Genomic DNA, 27,325 nt, shown 5'->3' on the forward strand with positions numbered 1-27,325 from the left:
ATAAAAGCTATGTAATTGCAGTTATTTCTACACAAAAACGCAGATTTTTCTTAGAAATTAAAATGTATTTGAAGATAGAATTGAAAGTTTGGGAAAACCCACTAGAGTATAGATGAAAGCAATGCGCACATGGACACTTTAAGATATCGCTATGCACTCTGGGAATAGCAGTTCATGCCACATCACATGACATTTGCAGTTTTTCGATTTCGGTCATCGACGGTATCGGAGATGGTTTTCAACCTTGTGATGGGGCTTTATAGATAAGGACTTCACAAAATAATACATTTGTTTCGTCGTTGGAAGCCACGAATAACTTTCACTTGGCTTTACGCCATGGACGCCAGAAACGATGCATTGACATTACATTTTGGACTACGTGATATTAGCTAGCTAGATAACTTGCTAAATTAGCTCCCGTTGACTTGTAATCTAAATGAGAGAAAGGTCTGATGCTACCTAGCCAATTTTTATGAAAATCTCGTCGTTATGTGTAGTTAGCTGACTTGCTGTTGTTGGCTAGCAATGCTAGGGGCTAGCTAGCAAACACAGACATACAATGGTGTGCAGCTAACGTTAGAGATGCGTGGAGCTTGCTCGAACTTGCTTGGTCTAACTTACTCAAAATGCTCCGTTATTTAGTAGGTAGCTAAGTTACTTGCAGAAAACATTTATATTGCTTGCTTGTTAGCTACCTAGCTTTCTACTGCAGTTTTCAAACAAGATAGCTAACGTTAGCAAGGATGAACTACTTCCTTGAAGTCTATAGTTACTCATCTTGGGATATTTTAGTTTAGCCTCCATCACTAACCACGATATTACTGACCAGATAAGAGGCTAACATTGCATAGAGTTACTTGTTCAGTGGTTGAACTTGTTGACAAGACTTGCTCTCATTGCTAATATAGCTGGATCCATAACTCATTTAGATGGCAAACGTTAGCTAACGTAATTGTCTTGAATGACGGGGACTTAATTCAAAAGCGCATCAGACCATGTTTTTGTGCTGGTCTTACTTTCAAGAGACAATTGTCATTAGTTAAATAAATAGCTAGCCAGCTATTTAAGTCAGTTGCTGAGGATGACTGACCCAGAAAGTCCCCTTTCAAATTCTGTTTTGGGAGACTTTCAGTGGCTTTGCATGGTAACACTGTTCATTGCATCCAGCATTACATTGATACTGTATCTAATACAGTATTTTTACGACGATCTACGGATACAGAAGCCTGAGCAAAACAATGCGGTTTCGGAGGAAGCGGACGCTCTGTTGGGATGGGCGCTGTCACTGAAAAGCTGGAAAAGTCAATGGAGAGTTGCTTGGTGCAGAGCGTTGAATGACGAATCGAGGAAGTCTGGGGTGAGTCCCATGACCCATACACTAGTTTATTTAACTTTCCAAATTACTATGGATTTACACAAGTTGCCTGTAGCTAAATACATGAATAGGAAAGGCAGTGACCGATGTTAGAAAGAATCCTCTATAAAAGAACAAACAACATATGAATACAGGATCTGTATTAAATGAAACAAGACCTGAGCACACAGATGAGCCTTGTAGTAGAAGAAATCACCTTCACAGAATCCAGTGTCAACAATCTTGATTCCTGTACCTTGCTACTGTTCCTTGTAACCTTTTCATATCATACCAAATTGTAAACATGATCCATTTGTAACCTGTTCGTGACTCTTTTAATGTTGAAATAATGTCAGTTGTTGGGGTATAGCTTTTTGCTGACCACCACCTGACCCAGGTACTCCTAACTCACACAGAGCCCAGTGCAACTAACATTTGAAGAGGAGAGCCTTCAGTCATCAGAGCTGGTGGTTGGCCAAGTTTCCAGCTTTAAAAAATCTGCTGGTCAGAAGGTAAGATAAAAGCCATGTGTCTCAGACTGGCTCTCATCGAATGGCTAGCAACAAATTGCACACAGAATGAAAAGCTCAGTACATGATTCCGTATAGTTCAGATATGTTCATTGTTTCTAAATGCTTATTTTCCTGATTTAAAATCAAGTTTGAGGTAAGAGGAGGAATCTGGATCAATTGGGTCATTGTTGAACCCAGTGCAGCGTCGTCCTCCGCCTACAGCCACTGAAATAGTTTTGCAGTTGTTTTTAGTTTGACAGTGGAGGCCTCTTAAACACTAACTACAGTTAGTAAAGAAAGCATTTATGCTGTTGCCATTTCCTAATCAATGTGCCCTAATGTCATAACCCGCCTCTATAGTCAATCGAATCTTCCACTGTAATTCAATGTAAATGGCAGTGCTCTATTGGTGCTGCAGCCTTTTAACTTCATTTCAGGTCCGCAGTGGCCAATATTCTGATTCACACAATGTCCATTAGCTTCACTGGCACTTCCAGACATTTTCCTCCTCGCCTTAAATTGTCTGGCCAGAGCCAACAGCACATTTTTACGACCTCTTCTCCAGCTCCAAGTTTATGGGATCCTCATATAACCAGCGCCTCTTCTAAAAAGGTGATGAGAATTCTCACTGTTTTTATACATTCTCAGTAAATCAATAATATTTTCACCAATAGCATTAGCAGATTTTGTATGGAAAAGGAAAGCAAAGCAGGGTTTTTCAGATGGACTAGTCTGTTATTTAAGCTGCAATATGTAACTTTTTTTGGCGACCTGACCAAATTCACCTAGAAGTCAGTTATAGATCTGTCCTTTTCATTGAAAGCAACTCTAAAATGCAGTATATCTGTTCTGTGTGTGCTATTTCTATGATTACCATTGTTAAGTTTTGTTTTTGCGTCTTTTACATTTTCGGTTTTGTACACCAGTATCAAACGACTGAAAATACAATATTTTTGGTTATTGAAAACATATTTCACAGCGGTTTAGATGGTACAATCATTCTCTGCACTTGTTTGTTTTGTCAAAAACTGAAATTCGGAGAGCTATTAGAATTTTAGCAACCAGGAAATGTCGAAGTGATTTCTACACATTGCACCTTTTAAATGCCTGCTCAATTTTTTTGTTTAGGATTTTCTGTAATATGCAAGATCCAGATGCTGTTTTTAGAGACTTTGGTAAACAAAGGCTTATCCTTGACCTGCCTGCATTAGTGAGTGTGCAGTAAGAAGCTTAGTTGCTGTCTCCTTATAGCCAGCCCAGTACAGATCAACACTAAGGAGATGAGGGAAGTGATGATGAGGAGGGTCCTGCTGGGAGAAATGGGCAGTATGATGACATACTTCATGTTTGGAGCTTTCAAGTTGATTGTTGTCACACACTGAACTAGTAATAAAAAATTAACACACACACATTGAGGAAAACCAGGTAAACAAGTCTGAATGTGAACCATGTATGTACTTTGCAAGAATACCACAATTATGGTTGGGCATGTTTAGCATCAAGCACCTTTTTACCTCAAATAGTATTTTTTTTGTGTAACCTTGATTATTGTACGGTACTATTGTAACTGTATGCTGTCTTGCCTTCCCCAAGGCTGCACAATGCAAGGTTGTCGGGGACAAGCTTCAGTTCTCCCTCAGTGCATCACCATCAGCTATGTCTCCAGGAGAGCCCTGTAGGTACAGCGTGAAGATATCGACACTTGAACTGCAGGTAAAGGAACACAACAGTTATGTCCACTACATCTGCAACTAACATCTTTCCCATCCCATCTCTATTGGAGCGATGCTTTAGACAAACAAAGGTAGAGTGAGGAAGAGAGAGGGGGGGCTCCTGGTTCTCTCCCTGTGTTGTCTTAATGGAGGAAGCTCTGTGATTTATTGAACATGACACACTTCAGCGTAGCTTTGCTGCTGCTATGAGAATCGGATTAAATGGCGAGGGCCTAGAGGTTGGAAGATGTCCTGGAAACCTTATTTAAATCACTGTCTGTCTAATGTAAAATACCGGAGGAGGTATAGGATCCCCTTCTTGGTAAAGGTGCCCCATTTCTTTCCTACTACCTCCACTTTTGTCATTGGAGAAGAGAGAAAGTAAGAATAATTTCTCACCTAAAAAGTGATGTTGAGAAATGTTCCCTCTTTCATGTTAAACAAGGTAGAGATGGCTTGATACATCCATTTTATTAGCATCGCCCGTAACTGGGCAAGATTTAAAGTCAAATCTCTGACTCGGGCTCACCCATAATGTTTAGCAATCTAGCCTTTCCCTCTGCTGGTTTTTCCCTCTAGGTTGCTTGCTGTAGCCTAGTACTACTTGTGGTTTCATATTGAACATCATGAAAGTGAGAAAGACATCCGGAGTGTGTGTTGTGGGCATATTACATAAAGCTCTATAAGCTTCCATCCCGTCTAAGTTATTGAGCTAGTTGTTAAGCGGTTGCAAATGCACGGCTAGTAAGTGGCTGTTGACGTTAACCCAATTAAATTAAAGCTATTTTTTAAATAAATCTGGTGGCATCATTGTGGGCCTGATCCTGTCATAAATACAAGTCCAGTGAGAGGTAAAAAAAAAATCTAAAGCCAGGACTAGGTTTGGTTTGGTCAGGACACCTTTTGTTAGGGTTTTGGGTTGGTTGTTGTTTTTGGGAGGGGTAGAGGGAGGCTATTGTTAATTTTTTTTTCATACTCCCTCCTTCAGTTTGTTCTGGAAAAGTCCTGGGGGCAGGCCTTTTGAAATATGTTCATCCTTTTTCACATTGCGACTGACTGACACTAGAATGGTCCCTGTTCTTGTTATGAGTGATTGTGAAAGATGTATTTGAACAGTATATTGAGCCAGTGTGTTTCTCTTTCTGCCTCACTCACACGCTCTGTGGTTTTGCAGCTTAGTGTACTTTGGCCATGTGTAACCACACAGTTGTAACACAACTGTAGTATCATTGCAGTGGGGCATTTCATGTGACTGACGTGATGGGCTACTATAAATGGAATCCTTTTGTTCTCAGGTATTTTTTCCTAAACCATAAGACACTAGGCTATATTCATTCCCCATTACTATAATGATACCGTGTTTGTTAACATTTTCCCACACATGGATGATACATCTCCCATGGAAATAGTAGTGCTTCTGGAAAAATATGGTTGCTGTACTTTACTCACCATTACTTGACTCCATTTGTACTGTGCTTTATGTAACACTAAGGCCTACACTTTTCCCAGTATGACCAAAACCTATTTTTATTGATCTAAATGATTTTTTTCGAAATATATATATAACATAGTTGGCTGTACAGTCAGAGTGGATTCTAGGCATGCTGGGACAGGATGGCCCAGTCACTAGCACACAGTCCTCTCTCCCACTAGCACATAGCCCTCTCTGTCTCTCTCCCACACTTGCTCACTCTCCTTCTCTCTCACTTACGCTCTTTTTCTCTCTATGGTGGACTGCTCAATTACAGCTCATTGTGTTGGCTTGCACTCTGCAGGGGTGAAGCGTGTATTTGGAATAATATAACAACTGTGTTGTTGCTCATGGCCTTTCTGTTGCCCTCTGTTCCCCAGTTGGACTTGCAGATAAGGGAGGCTGAAGGAGAGGTCTGGGTGGGCTGGGGGGTGTCCCATCTGGAGACATGGGACCTGCAGCTCAGCCCCAGCTTCACACAGGTATGGCCCATAACCCACAGTCTGTGGTATAAAATATATATCTTTAAGGCAAACATTTGAAAAAGTAAGATCTTCAATACTTCCTGAGGGTAAACTGCAAACCTCAACATGTTTTATTTTTTTATGATGTTTCCAAAAATCATCAGTCCTGACAAGTCAGACTGTAATGGAGATGATTGCTAGTGATGTGATGGTGGAGTGTTGATCCATTTGTCTGTCAGGACAATGCCACAGGCCCAAGTGTGGCTGCAGTAAAGGACGTGCTGAGACAGCTGCTGTGTGTGGTGCGTCCCTCCGTGATGCTGAGTTGCAGGCCTGCTCAGGCCACAGAGGTCAAGGTGAGAGGAAGACATTACAGTTAGACACTGGAACAGGACTCCCGTGGGTCAGGACAGGATCGACAGACCAAAGGAACAGGCAGTACAGGAATAGTTCTAAACTGTTTTTCTTTTTGGGGCGGGGGGGGGGATAGAAATATGCAATGTGTGGAAATGGGGGGAAAAACGATTATAGTTTACTTTATAAAAATGAAATGTAAAATATATGGTCATTTTCCCCTTCCATCAACCCATTACGGTGGTAGCCAGCAATGTCGGAGTGGCATTGACTAAAATACAGTAGAATATAATACAGTATATACATATGAAATTAGTAAACATTATTAAAGTGACTAATGTTCTATGTCTATGTACAGTTGAAGTCGGAAGTTTACATACCGTAGCCAAATACATTTACACACAGTTTTTCACAATTCTTGACATTTAGTGATTTATTTAAGCTTTTATTTCTTTCATCACATTCCCAGTGGGTCAGAAGTTTACATACATTCAATTAGTATATGGAAGCATGGCCTTTAAATTGTTTAACTTGGGTCAAACATTTCAGGTAGCCTTCCACAAGCTTCCCACAATAAGTTGGGTGAATTTTGGCCCATTCCTTCTGACAGAGCTGGTGTTTCGGAGTCAGGTTTGTATGCCTCCTTGCTCGCAAACCACACATTTTCTATGGGATTGAGGTCAGGGCTTTGTGATTGCCACTCCAATACCTTAACTTTGTTGTTCTTACGCCATTTTGCCACAGCATTGGAAGTATGCTTGGGGGTCATCGTCCATTTGGAAGACCCATTTTTTTAATTTCACCTTTATTTAACCAGGTAGGCCAGTTGAGAACCAGGTAGGCCAGTTCGGGATGGGAGGGATTTTATCGGGACGGGACAGGAAAGTTCCGGGTTTATAGAACTTTTGCAGAATCAGGACAGTACGGGAAAATTTTGACAAGACTGGACATGAATACATTTTCCCTCCTGTGTCAACCTGTCGAAGACATACAACAACAAATGCACCCTGTCAGCACATTGTGCTCCTGTCACCTGTTGGCCATTTCTATACCTCTCTATTGATAGATTGCCTGATATGCAGAAGTGCTGTATATCAACATAGTTGGGTTGCTTAGTCTCCACACCACGCGTTCCTGAGTCAGGTGTGTTAATGCTGGGCTGGAACAAAAGCATGCACACCCTGTAGCTCTACACTTCTCTCCACTATATAATATATGGTAGTACCTAATATCGGCATGTTCTCTGTCCGCTTCTCTAGGAGGCCTGTAAGCAGGTGACATCACCGCCCAAGCCCCCCCGCGCTCACGACTGGAAGCTGCTGGTGAAGAATATCCGGGTGACATGTAAGGAGCAGGAGGACGGTGCTGCAGGTGAGGGACACAACTGGATTATAACCTGGTTCAACCATGAAAATATGGGCAAAACAATGAAGTGTTACTACAGCGCCACATGTGCCTCATGTTGAGGTGGCTGCCAGCAGAGATCACAGTAGCATGGACCTCAAGGAGCCGCTGAGACTTGTTATTTTCTGACATCAGTTGAACCCATTGAAGCCTACTCAATGTGGTTCCAAACTCGCCTACAGTAGCAGGGCTGTCAGAGCTGCAGATCATCATCCACAGCAGGGAGAGAGAAGAGCGTCTCTCCCTGTATACATTACTGTTGATAATTAGATGTGTAGTGTTCAGCACTTCTCTCCACGGTTGCTTCTTTTTCATTAAAGCTAAGAGGACAACTATGCTGATAGGGTTTATTGTTGAAATGTGCAGTGTGGCATAAAGCCAAGGAGGCAGCAGCTATGCAATAGTCAGGGCAACTTGTGTCTCCACCAGTTGATACATTATTCATTCAGTTACAAGCCTGATAGCCAGACTGACTTTAACTCAGCCATTGACATGTACACTGATATTTCTAATATTGAGTTTCACCCCCCTTTTTCCTTAGAACAGCCTCAATTCGTCCGTGCATGGACTCTACAAGGTGTCAAAAGCGTTCCACATGGATGCTGGCCGATGTTGATTTGAATTCTTCCCACAGTTGTGTCAAGTTGGCTGGATAAACCCAGCAGCGTTGCAGTTCTTGACGCATTCAAACCTGCCTGGTACCTACTACCATACCCTGGTACCTACTACCATACCCTGTTCAAAGGCACTTCAATCTTTTGTCATGCCCATTCACCCTCTGAATGGCATATATACGCAATCCATGTTTCAATTGTTTCCAGGTTTAAAAATCCCTCTCTAACTTGTCTCCTCTTTAATTGATTGATTTGAAGTGGATTTAATAAGTGACATCAATAAGGTATCATAGCTTTCACCTGGATTCACCTGGCCAGTCTGTCATGGAAAGAGCAAGTGTTCCTAATGTTTTATACACTCAATGTAAATGTACTGTCACTACAAGTAACTATCTTGCTATTAACCTTTCTGCAATTTCTGGCAGCCCAAGAAAATCTTATTTACATAACAATAAAAAACATCAGTCCATCTGTTTCAGCCAGAGAGATCTGTTTTTTTGGTGCTTCTCAATCTACCTCACCTGCCAATATCTCCCTTCCACATCTGCGGTGAAAGGTGGCAGAGCTAAATCTGTTTTTCAGACCATAAGACATCCCGAAAATCGGTCTTCTCACGAAAACATCTGTAGCGTCCATACAGTTTGGCCTACAAACCATTATGACCCTCTGATAATTTTCACGACTGGGAACAAGACCAGTTTAAAAAAATTATGGAAGTGTATATGTATGGATATAGTTTAGTGCCTAAAATATGGGGTTGAATACATGTCCCAAAATATATACAGTACCAGTCAAAAGTTTGGACACACCTACTCATTCAAGGGTTTTTCTTTATTTGTACAATTTTCTACATTGTAGAATAATAGTGAAGACCTCAACACTATGGAATAATGTTGTAACCAAAAAAGTGTTAAACAAATCAAAATATATTTTATATGACAGATTCTTCAAAGTAGCCACCCTTTGTCTTGTTGACAGCTTTGCACAGTCTTGGCATTCTCTCAACCCGCTTCATGATGTAGTGACCTGGAAGGCATTTCAATTAACAGGTGTGCCTTAACTTAATTGGTGGAATTTCTTTCATTCTTAATGCATTTGAGCCAATCAGTTGGGTTGTGACAAGGTACTGTATGGGTGGTATACAGAAGATAGCCCTATTTGGTGAAATACCAAGTCCATATTATGGCAAGAACAGTGCAAATAAGTGACAGTCCATTACTTTAAGACATGAAGGTCAGTCAATCTGGAAAATGTTGATAACTTTTAAAGTTTCTTCAAGTGCAGTCGCAAAAACCATCAAGCTCTATGATGACTGGCTCCCATGAGGACCGCCACAGGAAAGGAAGACCCAGAGTTACCTCTGCTGCAGAGGATAAGTTCATTGGAGTTACCAGCCTCAGAAATTGAAGCCCAAATAAATGCTTCACAGTGTTCAAGTAACAGACACATCTCAACATCAAATGTTCAGACGAGACTGCGTGAATCAGGCTTTCATGGTTGAATTGCTGCAAAGAAACCACTACTAAAAGATACCAATCAGAAGAGACTTGCTTGGGCCAAGAAACACGAGCAATGGACATCATACCGGTGGAAATCTGTCCTTTGATCTGATGAGTCCAAATTGGAGATTGTTTTTTGGTTCCAACCACCGTGTCCTTGTGAGACACAGAATAGGTGAACGGATGATCTCCGCATGTGTGGTTCCCACCATGGAGGAGGAGGTGTGATTGTTTGGGGGTGCTTTGCTGGTGACACTGTCGTGATTTATTCAGAATTGAAGGCACACTTAACCAGCATGTCTACCACAGCATTCTGCAGCGATACACCAGTCCCACTACGCACAAACCAGATGGGATATCATTTGTTTTTCCACAGGACAATGACCTAAAACACACCTCCAGGCTGTGTAAGGGCTATTTGACCAAGAAGGAGAGTAATGGAGTGCTGCATCAGATGACCTGGCCTCCACAATCACCTGACCTCAACCCAATTGAGACGATTTGGGATGAGTTGGACCGCGGAGTAAAGGAAAAGCAGCCAACAAGTATTCAGCATATGTGGGAACTCCTTCAAGACTGTTGGAAAAGCATTCCTCATGAAGCTGGTTTAGAGAATGCCAAGAGTGTGCAAAGCTGTCATCAAGGCAAAAGGTGGCTACTTTGAAGAATCTAAAATATGTTCCATGTAGTGAATCTTTTATTCAATGCATTTCTATGGGCTAATAGCAGTAATGCCCCCAAAAATGTTTATGCCTAAACTAAGGTGTTCAGACCATAGAAATAGAATGAACTCATTCTAATACTGTAGGTTCAGACATCCAACGTCAATTACAATGAGGCGTCAGGGTAGCCTAATGGTTAGAGCGTTGGACTAGTAACCGGAAGGTTGCAAGTTCAAATCCCCTAGCTGACAACGTACAAATCTGTCGTTCTCCCCCTTAACAAGGCAGTTCACCCACTGTTCCTAGGCTGTCATTGAAAATAAGAATTTGTTCTTAACTGACTTGCCTAGTTAAATAAAGGTAAAATATGTTTTTCAACAATTACTTGAACGTCGACTTAATCTAATGTTCAAACATTATAATGCTCATGACTTGGGTTGTCAGTGTACTGTACCAATCAACCCCAATGTTTGATTTGTATGGGGCTGTGCATTTCTGTTGAACTCTTCTGTTGTTTGCACTTCGCAGGCAGTATGAATCCCCTGTGTGTGCTGCAGCTAGACGACCCTCCACAGAAACTCTCCACTTCAGTCCTACAAAACACAGCCAGCCCAGCCTGGGACCAGCCCTTCATCTTGTGAGTCCAGACTCGAGATCCACTGCTACTGCTGCTGCCAGAGAGTCTTTACAGAGCCCTTTTTATATGGAAATAAAAAAATGAAGCTAGTAGACATTATAGTGACATGTGAGCTCAATCTCTTAGTAAACACTTGCCACTCAGTTGCATAATATCCAACCCACAGTCCCTCTCGCTCCCTCAGTGTTCCTGTTGCTCGTCCTCAGTTTTGTAAATGTTCCCCTCAGTTTCGTAAATGTTCCTCTTTTTCTCACCAAGTGAGCTGAATGGACGATCAAAAGAGCTCAATATTCAGCTGCTGGATGATGGGAAACCTCAGGAGAGTAAGTATATATTTGTTTTGTATCTCTACATTTAGTCACAGAGGTAAGGATACTAATAGTATATCTGATGCACACCCACAATATTTGAATTTAAGAACAATTGAAGCTTTTTATCACCCTTAAAGTATGTCTGATAGCCTTAAAATGTTGTCATTTTACTCATACACTGACTTAATTGTTTGTGAGCAAAATTATACAGTTGAAGTCGGAAGTTTACATACATTTAAACTCAGTTTTTCACAATTACTGACATTTAATCCTAGTAAAAAATTCCCTGTCTTAGGTCAGTTAGATCACCACTTTATTTTAAGAATGTGAAATGTCAGAATAATAGTAGAGAGAATAATTTATTTCAGCTTTTATTTCTTTCATCACATTCCCACTGGGTCAGAAGTTTACATACGCTCAATTAGTATTTGGTAGCATTTTCAGTTCCTTCCACAAATTTTCTATAGAATTGAGGTCAGGGCTTTGTGATGGCCACTCCAATACCTTGACTTTGTTGTACTTAAGCCATTTTGCCACAACTTTGGAAGTATGCTATCTATTTTGTGAAGTGCACCAGTCCCTCCTGCAGCAAAGCACCCCCACAACATGATGCTGCCACCCCTATGCTTCACGATTGCGATGGTGTTCTTCAGCTTGCAAGCCTCCCCCTTTTCCCTCTCAACATAACGATGGTCATTATGGCCAAACAGTTCTATTTTTGTTTCATCGGACCAGAGGACATTTCTCCCAAAATTACGGTCTTTGTCCCCATGTGCAGTTGCTAACCGTAGTCTGGCTTTTTTATGGCGGTTTTGGAGCAGTGGCTTCTTCCTTACTGAGCGGCCTTTCAGGTTATGTCGATATAGGACTCGTTTTACTGTGGATATAGATACTTTTGTACCTGTTTCCTCCAGCATCTTCACAAGGTCCTTTACTGCTGTTCTGGGATTGATTTACACTTTTCGTACCAAAGTATGTTCATCACCAGGAGACTGACTGCGTCTCCTTCCTGAGTGGTATGACAGCTGCGTGGTCCCATGGTGTTTATACTTGCGTACTATTGTTTGTACAGATGAACGTGGTACCTTCGGGCGTTTGGAAATTGCTCCCAAGGATGAACCAGACTTGTGGAGGTCTACCATTTTTTTCTGAGGTCTTGGCTGATTTCTTTTGATTTTCCTATGATGTCAAGCAAGAGGCACTGAGTTTGAAGGTAGACCTTGAAATACATCCACGGGTATACCTCCAATTGACTCCTATGATGTCAATTTGCCTATCAGAAGCTTCTAAAGCCATGACATAATTTTCTGGAATTTTCCAAGCTGTTTAAAGGCACAGTCAACTTTGTGTATGTAAACTTCTGACCCACTGGAATTGTGATACAGTGAATTATAAATTAAATAATCTGTAAACAATTGTTGGAAAAATTACTTGTTTCATGCACAAAGTAGATGTCCTAAACGACTTGCCAAAACTATAGTTTCTTAACAAGAAATTTGGAGTGGTTGAAAAACGAGTTTGACTCCAACCTAAGTGTATGTAAACTTCTGACTTCAACTGTATGTATGAAGTCTTGTTATAGCAAACTGATTGGGATGTGTTGTTTTCCTGACAGACTCCTTAATGGGTCAAGTGTCTGTGCCTTTTCATCTGGTGAAGAAGCAACCCAAAGGACAGCAAAAATTTGCCCTCATATCCAAAGACCAAGTGACTGGGTCACTTACTGCTGAGGCAAGATAACTACCTTTTTTAAGGCCCAGTGTGTTTTTTATATATATTTCCACTCTGAGGTGGGAATAATATTGTGAAAATTATGATAATGCCCTTTTACTGTAAGCTGTGAAAAAAGACCACCAGAAATGTCAGCCTGTTTTGGTAGGATGTAGTTTTGACCTGCCTGGTGACATCACCAGGTGGTAAGTTGGTTAACAGACCAATAAGAAAGAGTTCCAAACCTCTCTGCCAGTAACAGCTAGTTTTCCACTCCTCACTCCCAGACCGTCTTAGCAAAATTCTTGCTTGTCAAATTGTTCTTAGCTAAGAAGCTATTTTTGTTTCTTTTTGGCCATTTTATTGAAAAGATTCATAGTAAGTTACTTAATTGTTACCCAGAAATGATTTGATATAGAAATAAAAAGATCTGCTTTGGACAGTTTAACTTCTTAATACACATCAAATTCATATCCAATACCTTACCATTTTACACAATGAATCATGTCATTCCATCCTTTCTCTCATCCCCAAGTTTACCTACTTGGAACCTAGCGAGGTGCGGTCGTGGCAGCCCCCTACTCCAGCCCTCACTAAGAGAGTGGAAATGGACCGCACGGTCATGCCCTGCGGTACTGTGGTCACCACAATCACTGCAGTGAAGAGTAAACCAGCTCGACCACTACTGCCTGGACTGAACAAAAATCCCACCCAGCGTACGTATTGAGTCTTTAACAATACAATTAACGTTTAAGATGGAACCCCAAAAGTATGACAGCAGGTAGCCTAGAGGTTAAGAGCTTTGGGCCAATTACCGAAAGGTTGCTGGTTCGAATCCTGGGCCAACTAGATGGAAAATCTGTTAATGTGCCCTTGAGCAAGGCACTTAACCTGAATTGCTCCTGTAAGTCGCTCTGTCCAAGAGGGTCTGCTAAATGACTCAAATGTAAATATATGGCAATAATTTGGAGGTAATATAGTCATTGTCCACATACTATCGACAACTATTCTCTGGGGCTTTGATGTTGAGGCTTTTGGACTTTTTTTCAACACATGACTGCCTCTTGTCTAGGCATTACTATGAGATGTTGCTTACAGGAGATGGGCTCAGCTTATTTTAACTAAAATGTATAGAATGCAATTACCGGTATTAATGTCAATAAAATGATAAGGATCTTATCCAAGTGATCTTGTATGTTTTCAGAGACCCCCTTGAAGCCTCCCAGCGGCACCAAGTCCAAGCTGTCGTCTCGGAGGGTGTCAGAGCAGCCATCCATGCTGGGGACGATGGGGAGTAAGGCCCTGTCCTCCTCCGACACAGAGCTGCTTATGCTCAATGGGTCCGATCCCGTGGCAGAGGCCGCCATCCGCCAGCTCCACGAGTCAGCCAAGCAGAAGCTCAAGTCCCCGGTCAAGAAGAGCACCATCATCATCTCAGGAGTGGCCAAGGTACCATAATAATACGTAAGATTTGGTTAGGGATTTTCTGAAACCCAAAGACACTTGAAGTCAAAGGCATACCATACGGAGCAGCTCGGCAGTACACTCCAAAGGTCAAATAGGGGAAGCTTCTATTTGCCCATTTTCACTGCATTAGCAAGTGGGTAACCTGCACAAGTGTGGAATGCAAATGTTTTTTGCATATCCACACCCACAAAGATTGTGGTCACAATCAGGGATCAGCCATTATTGATGGCGACCCTGGAGCAATTAGAGTTAAGTGCCTTGCTCGAGGGCAGAGCAACACTTTTTTTTCACGTTGTTGGCTTGGGGATTCAAACTAGCAACCTTTTGGTTACTGGCCCAAAGCTCTAACCGCTAGGCTACTCTCTACCTCTTAGAGGCTCTTCAGCTCTTCTTTTTGAAATGTTAAGAGTGGGTTTTCTATTCTGTACTCCATTTCTTAGACCCCTCTTTCTCAGGATGATGAGATGGCATTGATGGTGGGCTACGCTGCTGCGATGGATGCCTCCATGTCGGAGCAGGGTTCTCAGGAGATTTCTGTGGCGACTGCTTCAGTAGTAGGAGCCAGTAGCAACCTCCCGGAGGCGTGGTCAGAACCCCAGGAGGGCCCCAGTGGAGTTGTCCAGGCTCAAGCCCAGCAGGCCCCGGAGGACTGGGAGAGCCAAGCAGTAGAGGACCCAGACAGAGATGCAGATAAAACCTCCATGTCCCTCTGCATCTCAGAGTCAGGCTCCAAAAAGAGCAGGGGTGAGAGTTTATGGGATGGTGCCCTATGCCGGCACTGTGGCAAGTCTTTAAGATCTTATTGTTGTCTATTTTTAGCCTTATTCTCTCCTAAAATATTGTACCGGGCATATCACTTTGGTAACGCTCTTACTCTACTCAAGTCCTTATGATCCTGGTCACCACTCCAGTCTTCTCATTATTCCTATCTCCACCCTTCCCTTGTCTCTTTATTCTTTGCCATCTTAAAGAGGATACCATTGCTAACCAGAAATGTTTTCCTGAAGAGTAAGTTACCTCACAAGCAGCTGTTAGTAGCTTGGTATGGTAGTGACTAGACTAGCATGCTATCCATCAATGAAATGTGACATTCACATTTTCTTTCAGATGGTATAACATCTTTTAGGCTGCAACAGCTCCAAGCTGCGTTGTAGGAGCAGTTTTAGGTGCACTTCTATCAAGGTCGGTGCTATTTTTCAAGACCAGAGTTGGGGCTGGGCAATATGGCCTAAAATTCATATCTTAACGATTCACAATATATCACTTAAAAAAATAATGTTTTCTCTAAATAAGCTTTGTTGTACAATTAAAGGTCAAATACACTGCATTTTCAATGATCTAAAGAATTTCCGGTTTGTGAAATTATATCCTTTTTTTGCAATAATCACTGATCTGGCTTTCAAGTCTGTCTATTAAAATGTGTTTTTTTTGTTACAAATTTAACTAGAACCGTGCATAATGCACATTCACTAATAATGACTAACTTCTTGTAGCAGGCATAACAGAAAATTAACACGGGTTTCATAAACAATCTTTCAAGCAAGTCCACATGCTGGTGAGTAGCCCGCTAATATTTATATTTCAAGTCTAGCCAACTTGGAACTACAGTGCATTCGGAAAGTATTCAGACCCCTTGACCTTTTCCACATTTTGTTACGTTACAGCCTTATTTAAAAATGTATTAACTTGTTATGGCTGCAATCCCGCTAATGGGATCGATATGACAACTACCAGTGAAAATAGAGGGCGCCAAATTCAAACCACAGAAAGCTCATAATTACAATTCCTAAAACATACATGTGTCTTATATCATTTTAAAGTTAATCTTGTTGTTAATCCCACCAAAGTGTCCGATTTCAAATGTACTTTTCAGCAAAAGCACTACAAACGATTATGTTAAATCTCCACCAAACCACAATAAGCACAGCCATTTTCCAGCGAAATATAGCATTCACAAAAAGCAGAAATAGAGAGAAAATTAATCACTAACCTTGAATTATCTTCATCAGATGACACTCATAGGACTTCATGTTACACAATACATGCATGTTTTGTTTGATAAAGTTCATATTTATATAAAAAAAATCCGTTTACATTGGCTTATTAGATTCACTAGTTCCAAAAACATCAAGTGATTTTGCATAGCCACATCGTTTCAACGGAAATACTCATCATAAATGTAGATGCTAATACAAGTTATACACATGGAATTATAGATATACCTCTCCTTAATGCAACCACTGTGTCAGATTTCAAAAAAAGTTTACGGAAAAAGCAACCCATGCAATAATCTGAGACGGAGCTCAGAACAGTAGCCAAATTAGCCGCCATGTTAGTGTCAACAGAAACCAGAAAATACATGATAAATGTTTTCTTACCTTTGATGAACTTCATCAGAATGCAGTCCTAGGAATCCCAGGTCCACAATAAATGCTTAATTTGTTCGAAAATGTCTGTTATTTATGGCCAATTAGCTACTTTGGTTAGCGCGTTTGGTAAACAATTCCAAAGTCACAAAGCGCGTCCACTATAACGTGACAAAATGTCCAAAAGTTCCGTAACAGTCAGTAGAAACATGTCAAACGATGTACTGAATCAATCTTTAGAATGTTGTTTACATATATCTTGAATAACGTTCCAACCGGAGAATTAGAATGACTTCAGATGACCGGTGGAATGCAGGTCCTTCCTCTGTGAACGCGCATGGTGAAAGCATGGTCAACTCGTGGCAGTGGTGACTATTCCCTGTCTCATTCGACCCCCCTTCACATTAGTCATCAGACAAAGTTCTATTGACTGTTGACATCTAGTGGAAGGCGTAGGAAGTGAAAACTCATCCATATCTCGCTGGAATTTCAATGAGAGCTTGGTTGAAAATCTGCCACCCCCAGAAAAAATACAAACAGGAAGTGGAATTTCTCATGTTTTTGCCTGCAATATGAGTTCTGTTATACTCACAGACATAATTCAAACCGTTTTAGATACTTCAGAGTGTTTTCTATCCAATACTAATAATAATATGCATATATTAGCAACTGAGACTGAGGAGCTGGCCGTTTACAATGGACACCTTTTCATCCAAGCTACTCAATACTGCCCCTGCCCCATAAAAAGTTTAATCATTTTTTTCTTTCATAAATCTACACACAATACCCATAATGACAAAGCAAAAACACCCTTTTCCTTTTTTTTGCATACAAAGTAAATAAATAAAATATCACATTTGTATAAATATTCAGACCCTTTACTCAGACCTTTTGGTAGCAATACAGCCTCGATTCTTCTTGGGTATGACACTACAAGCTTGGCAAACCTGTATTTGGGAAGTTACTCCCATTCTCTGCAGATCCTCTCAAACTCTGTCAGGTTTGATGGGGAGCATCGCTGCACAACTATTTTCAGGTCACTCCAGAGATATTAGATCATGTTCAAGTCTGGGCTCTGACTGGGACACTCATGGACATTCAGAGACTTGTCCCGAAGCCACTCCTGCGTTGTCTTGGCTATGTGCTTAGGATCGTTGTCCTGTTGGAAGGTGAAACTTCGCCCCAGTCATCAAGGATCTCTCTGTACTTTGCTCTGTTCATCTTTCCCTCGAGCCTGACTAGTCTTCCAGTTCTTGCCACGGAAAAAGATCTCCACAGTTTGATGCTGCCACCACCATGCTTTACTGTAGGGATGGTGCCAGGTTTCCTCCAGATGTGACACTTGGCATTCAGGCCAATGAGGTCAACCTTGGTTTCATCAGACCAGAGATTCCTATTTCTCATGGTCAGAGTCCTTTAGGTGCCTTTTGGCAAACTCCAAGTGGGCTGTCATGTGCCTTTTCCCGAGGAGTGGCTTCTGTCTGGCCACTATACAATAAATGGCTGTTTGGTGGAGTGATGCAGAGATGGTTGTCCTTCTGGAAGGTTCTCCCATATCTACCGAGGAACTCTGGCACTCCCTGACCTCCCCTCCCTCACCTCCCTGACCAAGGCCCTTCTTCCCTGATTGCTCAGTTTTGCTGGGTGGCCAGCTCTAGGAAGAGTCTTGGTGGTTCCAAACTTCCATTTAAGAATGATGGAGGCCACTGTATTCTTGGGGACCTTCAATGCTGCAGACATTTTGGATTCCCTTCTCCAGATCTGTGCCTTGACACAATCCTGTCTCGGAGCTCAACAGACAATTCCTTCGGCCTCATTGCTTGGTTTTTGCTCTGACATGCATGTGGGACTTATATAGACAGGTGTGTGCCTTTCCATATCATGTCCAATCAATTGATTGTACCACAGGTGGACTCCAATCAAGTTGTAGAAACATCTCAAGGATTATTAATGGAAGGATGCACCTGAGCTCAATTTAGACTCTCATAGCAAAGGGTCTAAATACTTATTTTCATAAGGTATTTTTATTTTTTAATCAATTAGCAACATTTCTAAACCTTTTTTCACTTTGTCATTATGGGGTATTGTGTGTAGATTGATGACCATTTAAAAAAAAATCAATTTTAGAATCAGTCTGTATCGTAACAAAAAGATTTGAGATGCTTGATGTGAGTCTGGAAGGAGAGTTTACAGTCTAACCAGACACCTAGGTATTTGTAGTTGTCCACATATTCAGAACCGTCCAGAGTAGTGATGCTAGTCGGGCGGGAGAGTGCGGGCAGCAATCGGTTGAAGAGCTTGCACATAGTTTTACTTGCATTTTTAAAGCAGTCGGAGACCTCGAAAGGAGTGTTGTATGGCATTGAAGCTCGTTTGGAGGTTTGTTAGCATAGTGTCCAAAGAAGGGCCAGATGTATACAGAATGGTGTCGTCTGCGTAGAGGTGGATCAGCTAATCACCAGCAGCAAGAGCGACATCATTGATATCTACAGAGAAAAGAGTCGGCCAGAGAATTGAACCCTGTGGCACCCCCATAGACTGCCAGAGGTCCGGACAACAGGCCCTCCGATTTGCCACACTGAACTCTTTCTGAGACGTAGTTGTTGAACCAGGCGAGGCAGTCATTTGAGAGCCAATGCTATTGATTCTGCCAATAAGAATGTGGTGATTGACAGATTCGAAAGCCTTGGCCAGGTCGATGAATACGGCTGCACAGTACTGTCTTTTATCGATGGTGGTTATGATATCGTTTAGGACCTTGACCGTGGCTGAGGTGCACCCATGACCAGCTCGGAAACCAGATTGCATAGTGGAGAAGGTACGGTGGGATTCGAAATAGTAGGTGATCTGTTTAACTTGACTGGCAGGGCAGGATGGATATAGGTCTATAACAGTTTGCGTCTAGAGTGTCTCCCCCAGCTTTCCAATCTTTGGGGATCTCAGACGATATGAGAGGTTGAAAAGGCTAGTAATAAGGGTTGCAACAATTTTGGCGGATAATTTTTGAAAGAGAGGGTCCAGATTGTCTAGCCCAGCTCAATTGGTAGGGATTGTCAGGATGTCAGGATGTCAGGATTTGGATGAAGGAGAAGCGGTGGTGCGGGGTTGTGCAAGTTGCTACAGGGGGTGCTGAGATGTTGGCCGGGGTATGGGTAGCCATGGCCAGCCATAGAAAAATGCTTAATGAAATTATCAATTATTGTAGATTTATCGGTGGTGACAATGTTTCCTATCCTCAGTGCAGTGGGCAGCTGGGAGGAGGTGCTCTTATTCTCCATGGACTTTACAGTGTCCCAAAACCTTTTGAAATTTGTGCTACAGGTTGAACATTTCTGTTTGAAAAAGCTAGCTAGTATATTGGTTCCTGACTTCCCTGAAAAGTTGCATATTGCGTGTGCTATTCGATGCTAATGCAGAACACCACAGGATGATATTGTGCTGGTCAAGGGCTGTCAAGTCTGGGGTGAAGGAAGGGCTATATCTGTTCTTAGTTCTACATTTTTTGAATGGGGCATGCGTATTTAAGATGGAGAGGAAATCACTTTTAAAAAGCAACCAGGCATCCTCTACTGACAGGATGAGGTCAGTATCCTTCCAGGATACCTGGGCCAGGCCGATTAGAAAGGCCTGTTTGCTGAAGTGTTTTAGGGAGTGTTTGACAGTGATGAGGGAATGATCACTAAGATCCTGGTTGAAGACAGTAGAGGTGTATTTAGAAGGCAAGTTGGTCAGGATGATATCTAACAGGGTGCTCATGGTTACGGATTTAGGGTTGTACCTGGTAGGTTCCTTGATAATTTGTGTGAGATTGAGGGCATCTAGCTTAGATTGTAGGTCGGCCGGAGTGTTAAGCATGTCCCAGTTTACGTCTCATCACAGTACGAACTCTGAAGATGGATGGGGGGCAGTCAATTCACATATGGTGTCCAGGGCAAAGCTGAGGGCTGAAGGTGGTCTTTAATTAACAAGCGGCAACAGTGAGAGACTTGTTTCTGGAAAGGTGAACTTTTTAAAGTAGAAGCTCGAATTGTTTGGGCATAGACCTGGATAGTATGACAGAACTCTGCAAGCTATCTCTGCAGTAGATTGCAACTCCGCCCCATTTGGCAGTTCTATCTTGTTGGAAAATGTTATTGTCAGGGATGGAAATTTCAGGATTTTTCGTGGCCTTCCTTAAGCCAGGATTCAAGCATGGCTAGGATATCCGGGTTGGCAGAGAGTGCTAAAGCAGTGAATAAAACAAACTTAGGGAGGAGGCTTATAGTGTTAACATGCATGATACCAAGGCTTTTACGGTTACAGAAGTCAACAAATTAGATCACCTGGGGAATGGGAGTGGAGCTAGGCGCTGCAGGGCCTGGGTTAACCTCTACATAACCAGAGGAACAGAGGAGGAGTAGGATAAGGGTACGGCTAAAGGCTATAAGAACTGGTCGTCTAGTGTTGTTCGGAACAGAGAGTAAAAGGAGCAGGTTTCTGGGCATGGAAGAATAGATTCAAGTCCTAATATACAGACATGGGTATGCTAGGATGTGAGTACAGTGGAGGTTAACTTGGGCATTGAGTGTCGATGAGATTCTTCCTAGAGCTGGCCACCCGGCCAGGGCCTTGGTCAGGGAGGTGGCCAAGAATCAGATGGTCCCTCTGACAGAGCACCAGAGTTCCTCTGTGGAGATGGTTGCCCTTCTGGAAGGTTCTCCCATCTCTGCAGCACTCCACCAATCAGGCCTTTATGGTAGAGTGGCCAGACGGAAGCCACTCCTCAGGAAAAGGCCCGTGACAGCCTGCTTGGAGTTTTCCAAAAGTCACCTACAGACTCTGAGACCATGAAAACAAGATTCTCTGGTCTGATGAAACCAAGATTGAACTCTTTGTCCTGAATGCTAAGCGGCACGTCTGGAGGAAATGTGGCACCATCCCTACGGTGAAGCATGATGGTGGCAGCAACTTGCTCAAGGACTGGGAGACGAGTCAGGATCGAGCGAAAGATGAACAGAGCAAAGTACAAAGAAATCCTTGGAAACCTGCTCAGGTCCTCAGACTGAGACGAAGGTTCGCCTTCCAACAAGACAACTACCCTAAGCATACAGCCTAGACCACGCAGGAGTGGATTCAGGACAAGTCTCGGAATGTCCATGAGTGGCGCAGCCAGAGCCCGGACTTGTACCCGATCAAACATCTCTGGAGAGACCTGAAAATAGCTATGAAGCGACGCTCCCCATCCAACCTGACAGAGCTTGAGAGGATCTGCAGAGAAGATTGGGAGAAATTCCCCAAATACAGGTTTGCCAAGCTTGTAGCGTCATACCCAAGAAGAATCGAGGCGGTAATCACCTCCAAAGGTGCTTAAACAAAGTACTGAGTAAAGGGTTTGAATACTTATGTAAATGTGATATTTCAATTTTTTATTCTTAATACATTTCCAAAAATGTTTAAACCAGTTTTTGCTTTGTAATTATGGGGTATTGTTTGTAGATTTATGAAGGGGGAAACAACCATTTTAATCAATTTTAGAAGAAGGTTGTAACATAACAAAATGTCTGAATACTTTCCGAATGCACTGTATGTCTTTTTTGGCTTCAAAGACATTAACACTTGTAGGCTATAACAAATCTGCATTGTCTTGCAGTGACAGAACGATAATTGAGGAATTGTAAATAATGAATGATTACCTAGTTGGGCTAACTTTTTAAAACTTCTTGATGTAGACCAACATCATCATCCTCTGCCTGCATCCCTACCTTTAGCCTGCATGCCTCTGGTATAATGCATTTCCAACTTCCACTTTCATATAAGCATTGTAGGCTACTCGACTGTGCCCAGTTAATGTCTAACTGCCCACAAACTGAATAGCCTTATTCTAGCTGGCTACTAGACAGAGACGCTGTCCGTTCAGCCACACCCCATGGAGCTCCACTATGCCTACCTGTACCGAGGCGCTGTCCATTCAGAGGTGCTGAATCACAGGCACGTCCTTACTGTGTAGATTTTTCTTCATTCCTTGGTCGAGTTTGTTTGTCTGTTTGTCCTTCCCGGTTGTAGGCTAAGTCATTCCTATGTGTGCCTTTTATTTCAGTGCATGTATAGGATTTATCTGGCATAGTTTGCATTCGTGTCAGCTGTTTTATGCTCTGGTTACTTTCACATTGATGTCGGTATTTAGTGGGCATTGATAGCGTGGATTTTGCATTTGTCATTTTGCAGTGTATGCACTGCTCCACAAGTAGGATAAATGAGTCAATGTAGCCTACAGTATGTATGATGAGTTTGAGTAGTACGTTGTATAGGCTATTCCGCAGACCTTGAAACCAAATATAAAGCTCATATTGGGGTAGTAATGTCTGGGAGACATTTTGTTTTTGCTCTTCTACACAATTTTAAAACTCTAAAATGCTATTTGGTGAAGTACAGTAAATGAGCTTCAACTGGTGGATGTATTTCCACACCCCACTTTGCCGAACCCGAGGTTTAGCCGAACTGACACCACTGCCACCCCCAAAACACAGCAACCCCATCCAACAACTACTTCCCGCGGCTATGTAGATGACACAATTTCAGTTATTGTTGAATTATATTAATTTACGACAACCTCGTCTTGTTTTCTCCTCTTCCTCCCACCAGGAGGCGGCTTCCTACAAAAGAGTGCCAAGCTGTTCTTCCGCCGGCGCCGCCAGTGCAAGGACCCGGGTATGAGCCAGTCGCACAACGACCTGGTGTACCTGGAGCAACCTGTGACGGTGGACCGAGAGAAACGCACAGCCACTTTCAGCCGGATGTTGAACCGCAAGCTGCTGCCCAAGAGCAAGAGCAAAGCCAACGGCTCCACAACCCAGACATCCACTCCCACCCTGGAGGAACAACACGCAGCCTGACTCTCCCTCCAATAGTTCTGGAGCCCCCCACACCACCTCTAACCCCTTCTTTAGTCCTCCAGCCCCCCACGCCGCCACTCCTACTACCTCTAACCCCTTCTTTAGTCTTCCAGCCCCCCACTCAACCACCCCTACCACCCACTTCTTCCCCTCATCTAGTCCTCCAGCCCCCCACTCAACCACCCCTACCACCCACTTCTTCTCCTCATCTAGTCCTCCAGCCCCCCACTCAACCACCCCTACCACCCACTTCTTCTCCTCATCTAGTCCTCCAGCCCCCCACTCAACCACCCCTACCACCCACTTCTTCTCCTCATCTAGTCCTCCAGCCCCCCACTCAACCACCCCTACCACCCACTTCTTCTCCTCATCTAGTCCTCCAGCCCCCCACTCCACCACCCCTACCACCCGCTTCTTCCCCTCTAGTCCTTCAGCCCCCCACTCCACCACCCCTACCACCCGCTTCTTCCCCTCCTCTAGTCCTCCAGCCCCCCACTCCACCACCCGCTTCTTCCCCTCCTCTAGTCCTCCAGCCCCCCACTACACCACCCTTACCACCCGCTTCTTCCCCTCCTCTAGTCCTCCAGCCCCCCACTACACCACCCTTACCACCTGCTTCTTCCCCTCCTCTAGTCCTCCAGCCCCCCACTCCACCACCCTTACCACCTGCTTCTTCCCCTCCTCTAGTCCTCCAGCCCCCCACTCCAACACTCTTACCACCTGCTTCTTCCCCTCCTCTAGTCCTCCAGCCCCCCACTCCACCACCCCTACCACTCGCTTCTTCCCCTCTAGTCCTCCAGCTCCCCATGCCGCCTCCACCCCTACCACCTTGCACTGACTGAGAGATCCCACTTCCCGATCCGTGAATTATACACTACTGGTTGGGAAAACTTTGTGTTTATCTCCCTTCCTCCTGCTCTTCCTTCACCCTCACCTTTTTTTGAAGAAGAAATATTTGACAGGAAGTATATCTGTTTGGGTGACGCTAATTTGAATAACTTTCACCTTCATGCCATTTCATGAGATCATTTTTTTGTTTGATTTAAATTTACCGTTTTTTGCATCATTATTGAAACATTCTGTATTTCTGGCCTTCTAAACCATGAGAAGAACTACTGGTGGCCAACCTGGACCCTTGTCCAATCAGAGGGTAGTAAGGGCAACCTGATGGGATCTAATGGAAGGTGGACCAAAGGAGTGAAGAATGGTGTTGACAACTCCACCAATATCATATTTTTTGCCCTCAGAACAGCCTCAATTCGTCGGGACATGGACTCTGCAAGGTGTCGAAAGCGTTCCACAGGGATGCTGGCCTGTGGTTACTCCATTGCTTCCCACAGTTGTCAAGTTGGCTGGATGTTCTTTGGGTGGTTGAGCATTCTTGATACACACAGGAAACCTTTGAACAAGAAACACCCAGCAGCGTTGCAGTTCTTGACACAAACCGGTGCGTATGGCACCTACTACGATACCCCGTTCAAAGGCACTTAAGTGTTTCGTCTTGCCCATTCACCTTCTGAATAGCACACATACACAATGCATGTCTCAATTGTCTCAAAGCTTAAAAATCCTTCTTTAACTGCTCTCTGCTTCTTCGTCTAAACTGATTGAATTAGATTTAACAAGTGATAGAAATAAGGGTTCATAGCTTTCAACTTGATTCACCTGGTCAGTCTGTCATGGAAAGAGCATATTCCTATTGTTTCTTCAGTCAGTGTATAGAAGCAGCTTGTGTACTGTAGCCAATATGTGATTGAGATAGGTGTTTGATGTGTTGTCAAGGGAACCAGTCTGTTCCACTGTAAGGTTGATACTAGTGGAAGATGATAAAGCCTAACATTGTAATACAAGACATCTAAAATAAATTCACATACAAACCTCAGAGCTACTGTGAAAATCATATGCTAGACTAAATATTTCAGACATAACAGTTATGACAGTTCTGTAAATAACACACCGAAAGAGGTAAATGTCATTCATACGTTATCTGACATTGAAACAATTTTGGGAAGACCAAAATTTGTTTTTAATATATAGTTCATTGAGTTTTGTATTGTCCACTATAAACACTATTTCAAAACAGTGCAGCGACATCATGGAGAAGATGAATTTATTTTTTATATATTAACATTTTTGAATTTTTTTGTATTATCACTTTTCTTTTATAAGCTATTGCAGTGTTATAAAATGATATGCCGTTTCCTGTGATCTTCTGACCTAAAGATGCCCTCTTTACACTACAACTCTGTCTGGGGTTGGTGAAGTGGTAACTAGAACCCCAATGATCTCATATGCTGAGCGAGGGAAAGAAAGTGATACTACCCCCAAGGCATACTTATTGCAGTGTTGATGCACACATGCATTTCCACTGAATTACTTGTGTTTTTGCTGTTTTTTGTTTTAAAAATGACATGTATCGGAGCTTTAAACATTATCTTAACTGAAAGGGTGATGAGGAAAGTTTGGGAAATCTGAATGGTTTCACTGCTTTGGGCTTTTACTTAGCTAATGATTGTACTGTTATTTTTCTTAAACCGGTAAATTAAATGAATGTTGTCTTCGAGATGAATTCCCTTTTGTTAACTACTGTTTTTCTTCTCAGCAAATGAACCTCCTGAGAGGACTGCTATACTCTTACTGACATGATGGCAGTACTCAAGATGGACATAGTAGTCAGATGCCCTACTGTTTAAAATACTTTTGAAAAGACAGGAGAACAGTTATTCTACTAGTGTAGTAGTGACAAATTGTAGTGGTAGGGTTTACCTCTTGGAAATGGTCAATTTTCAGGTATGAACAATCTTAGAATGACCTGGGGCCTGTGTGACCCTGGCCTTGCTATCCCTGGCTGTGCTTTCCATGCCTATCAGCTGGTGTTTTCAGAGGACTCGTGAATGTTGCTATATGGCTTGAAAGGCTTTGAGATGAGAGAGGGGCCAGTTCGATTTCTCCCTCTCAACAACCCATATTAAAACGGAATAATCAAGGAGCCCTGATTTTAAAAATAAATTTAAAAAAAATAAAATCATATCCAGGTATGACTGACTGATTACACTGGGGCATCTGGTTGCTGGAAAAAAATGCATGCCATTTATGTTGATCTAGAACAACCACATTAATGAAGTTATCTCCTGCATGTACTGTATGGGTTATATTTGAAGTGGTGGACCGTAGGGCAGTTTGGGCAAATGCCAGATGGCCTGGTTTGTTTTTTTGATCTTGCAGATTGAGGCGTTTGCTGATGCCCGAAGTCATCTAAAAACCATGTAAAAAGAATGTGGGAAGTTTTAACCATGCTAACTTGTTTCTTAGCCTATAACATGGCAACTGACAAGTGCAAGATTATGCATTTCAATAGGCAGTGGGCCTGTGTTTGATCAAACTGCTTCCTGCCATTTAATATTGGCATTGGCTCTGAAATGCACAGAACCTGGTTGACTGCTTATATTGAGTGTCAGTCAATGCCATGCAGGGATTATGACTAATTATTGACATATCAGGTTTATCATCTTGAGCAATAAATATTGTCTGAATAACCACCGAAGTGTGCTGTTCTCTTTCAAGCTGTAAAAAATGCTTGTTAACCTTTTCTGATTTAATAGGGCTATGTATTAAAGTTGAGGCCACACCTATTTTATGCAATTAAATGTTTATGTAATGCAGTGTTTATATGGAGATCACATCTACAGTTGAGGTTTACATACACCTTAGCCAACTACATTTAAACTCAGTTTTTCACAATTCCTGACATTTAATCCTAGTAACAATTCCCTGTCTTAGGTCAGTTTATTTTAAGAATGTGAAATGTCAGGATAATAGTAGAGAGAATGATTTATTTCAGCTTTTATTTCTTTCATCAGATTCCCAGTGGGTCAGAAGTGTACATACACTCAATTAGTATTTGGTAGCATTGCCC

At 42.5% G+C, this 27,325-nt stretch overlaps 1 protein-coding gene across 2 annotated transcripts; it reads left to right on the forward strand.

Annotated features, from left to right (window-relative positions):
* The first annotated feature begins 153 nt into the window (after positions 1–153).
* On the forward strand, positions 154–26,948 carry LOC109872563 (C2 domain-containing protein 2). Of its 2 annotated transcripts, XM_031807826.1 has the most exons (14): positions 154–1,357; positions 1,771–1,866; positions 3,460–3,579; positions 5,430–5,531; positions 5,753–5,869; positions 7,127–7,238; positions 10,575–10,683; positions 10,942–11,006; positions 12,610–12,725; positions 13,240–13,420; positions 13,909–14,153; positions 14,612–14,915; positions 15,143–15,179; positions 23,159–26,948. In XM_031807826.1, the coding sequence occupies exons 1-14, from the start codon at positions 1,082–1,084 to the stop codon at positions 24,249–24,251; spliced, it is 2,973 nt and encodes a 990-aa protein (XP_031663686.1). In that variant the 5' UTR covers positions 154–1,081; the 3' UTR covers positions 24,252–26,948. The 2 variants fall into 2 exon arrangements, with proteins under 2 accessions (XP_031663686.1, XP_020319430.1); XM_020463841.2 differs by lacking the exon at positions 15,143–15,179 and having other exon boundaries at positions 156–1,357; positions 23,159–23,933.
* The last annotated feature ends 377 nt before the right edge of the window (positions 26,949–27,325 follow it).

Source organism: Oncorhynchus kisutch, linkage group LG28 (assembly GCF_002021735.2).
Source record: "Oncorhynchus kisutch isolate 150728-3 linkage group LG28, Okis_V2, whole genome shotgun sequence".
Lineage (NCBI taxonomy): Eukaryota > Metazoa > Chordata > Actinopteri > Salmoniformes > Salmonidae > Oncorhynchus > Oncorhynchus kisutch.

Coding starts and splice junctions, on each gene's coding strand:
- LOC109872563 (XM_031807826.1), top strand. CDS start 1,082: ATGACTGACCCAGAAAGTCCCCTTTCAAATTCTGTTTTGGGAGACTTT. Junction 14,154..14,611: donor TCATCTCAGGAGTGGCCAAG/GTACCATAATAA, acceptor TCCATTTCTTAG/ACCCCTCTTTCTCAGGATGA. Junction 14,916..15,142: donor AGGCTCCAAAAAGAGCAGGG/GTGAGAGTTTAT, acceptor GCCATCTTAAAG/AGGATACCATTGCTAACCAG.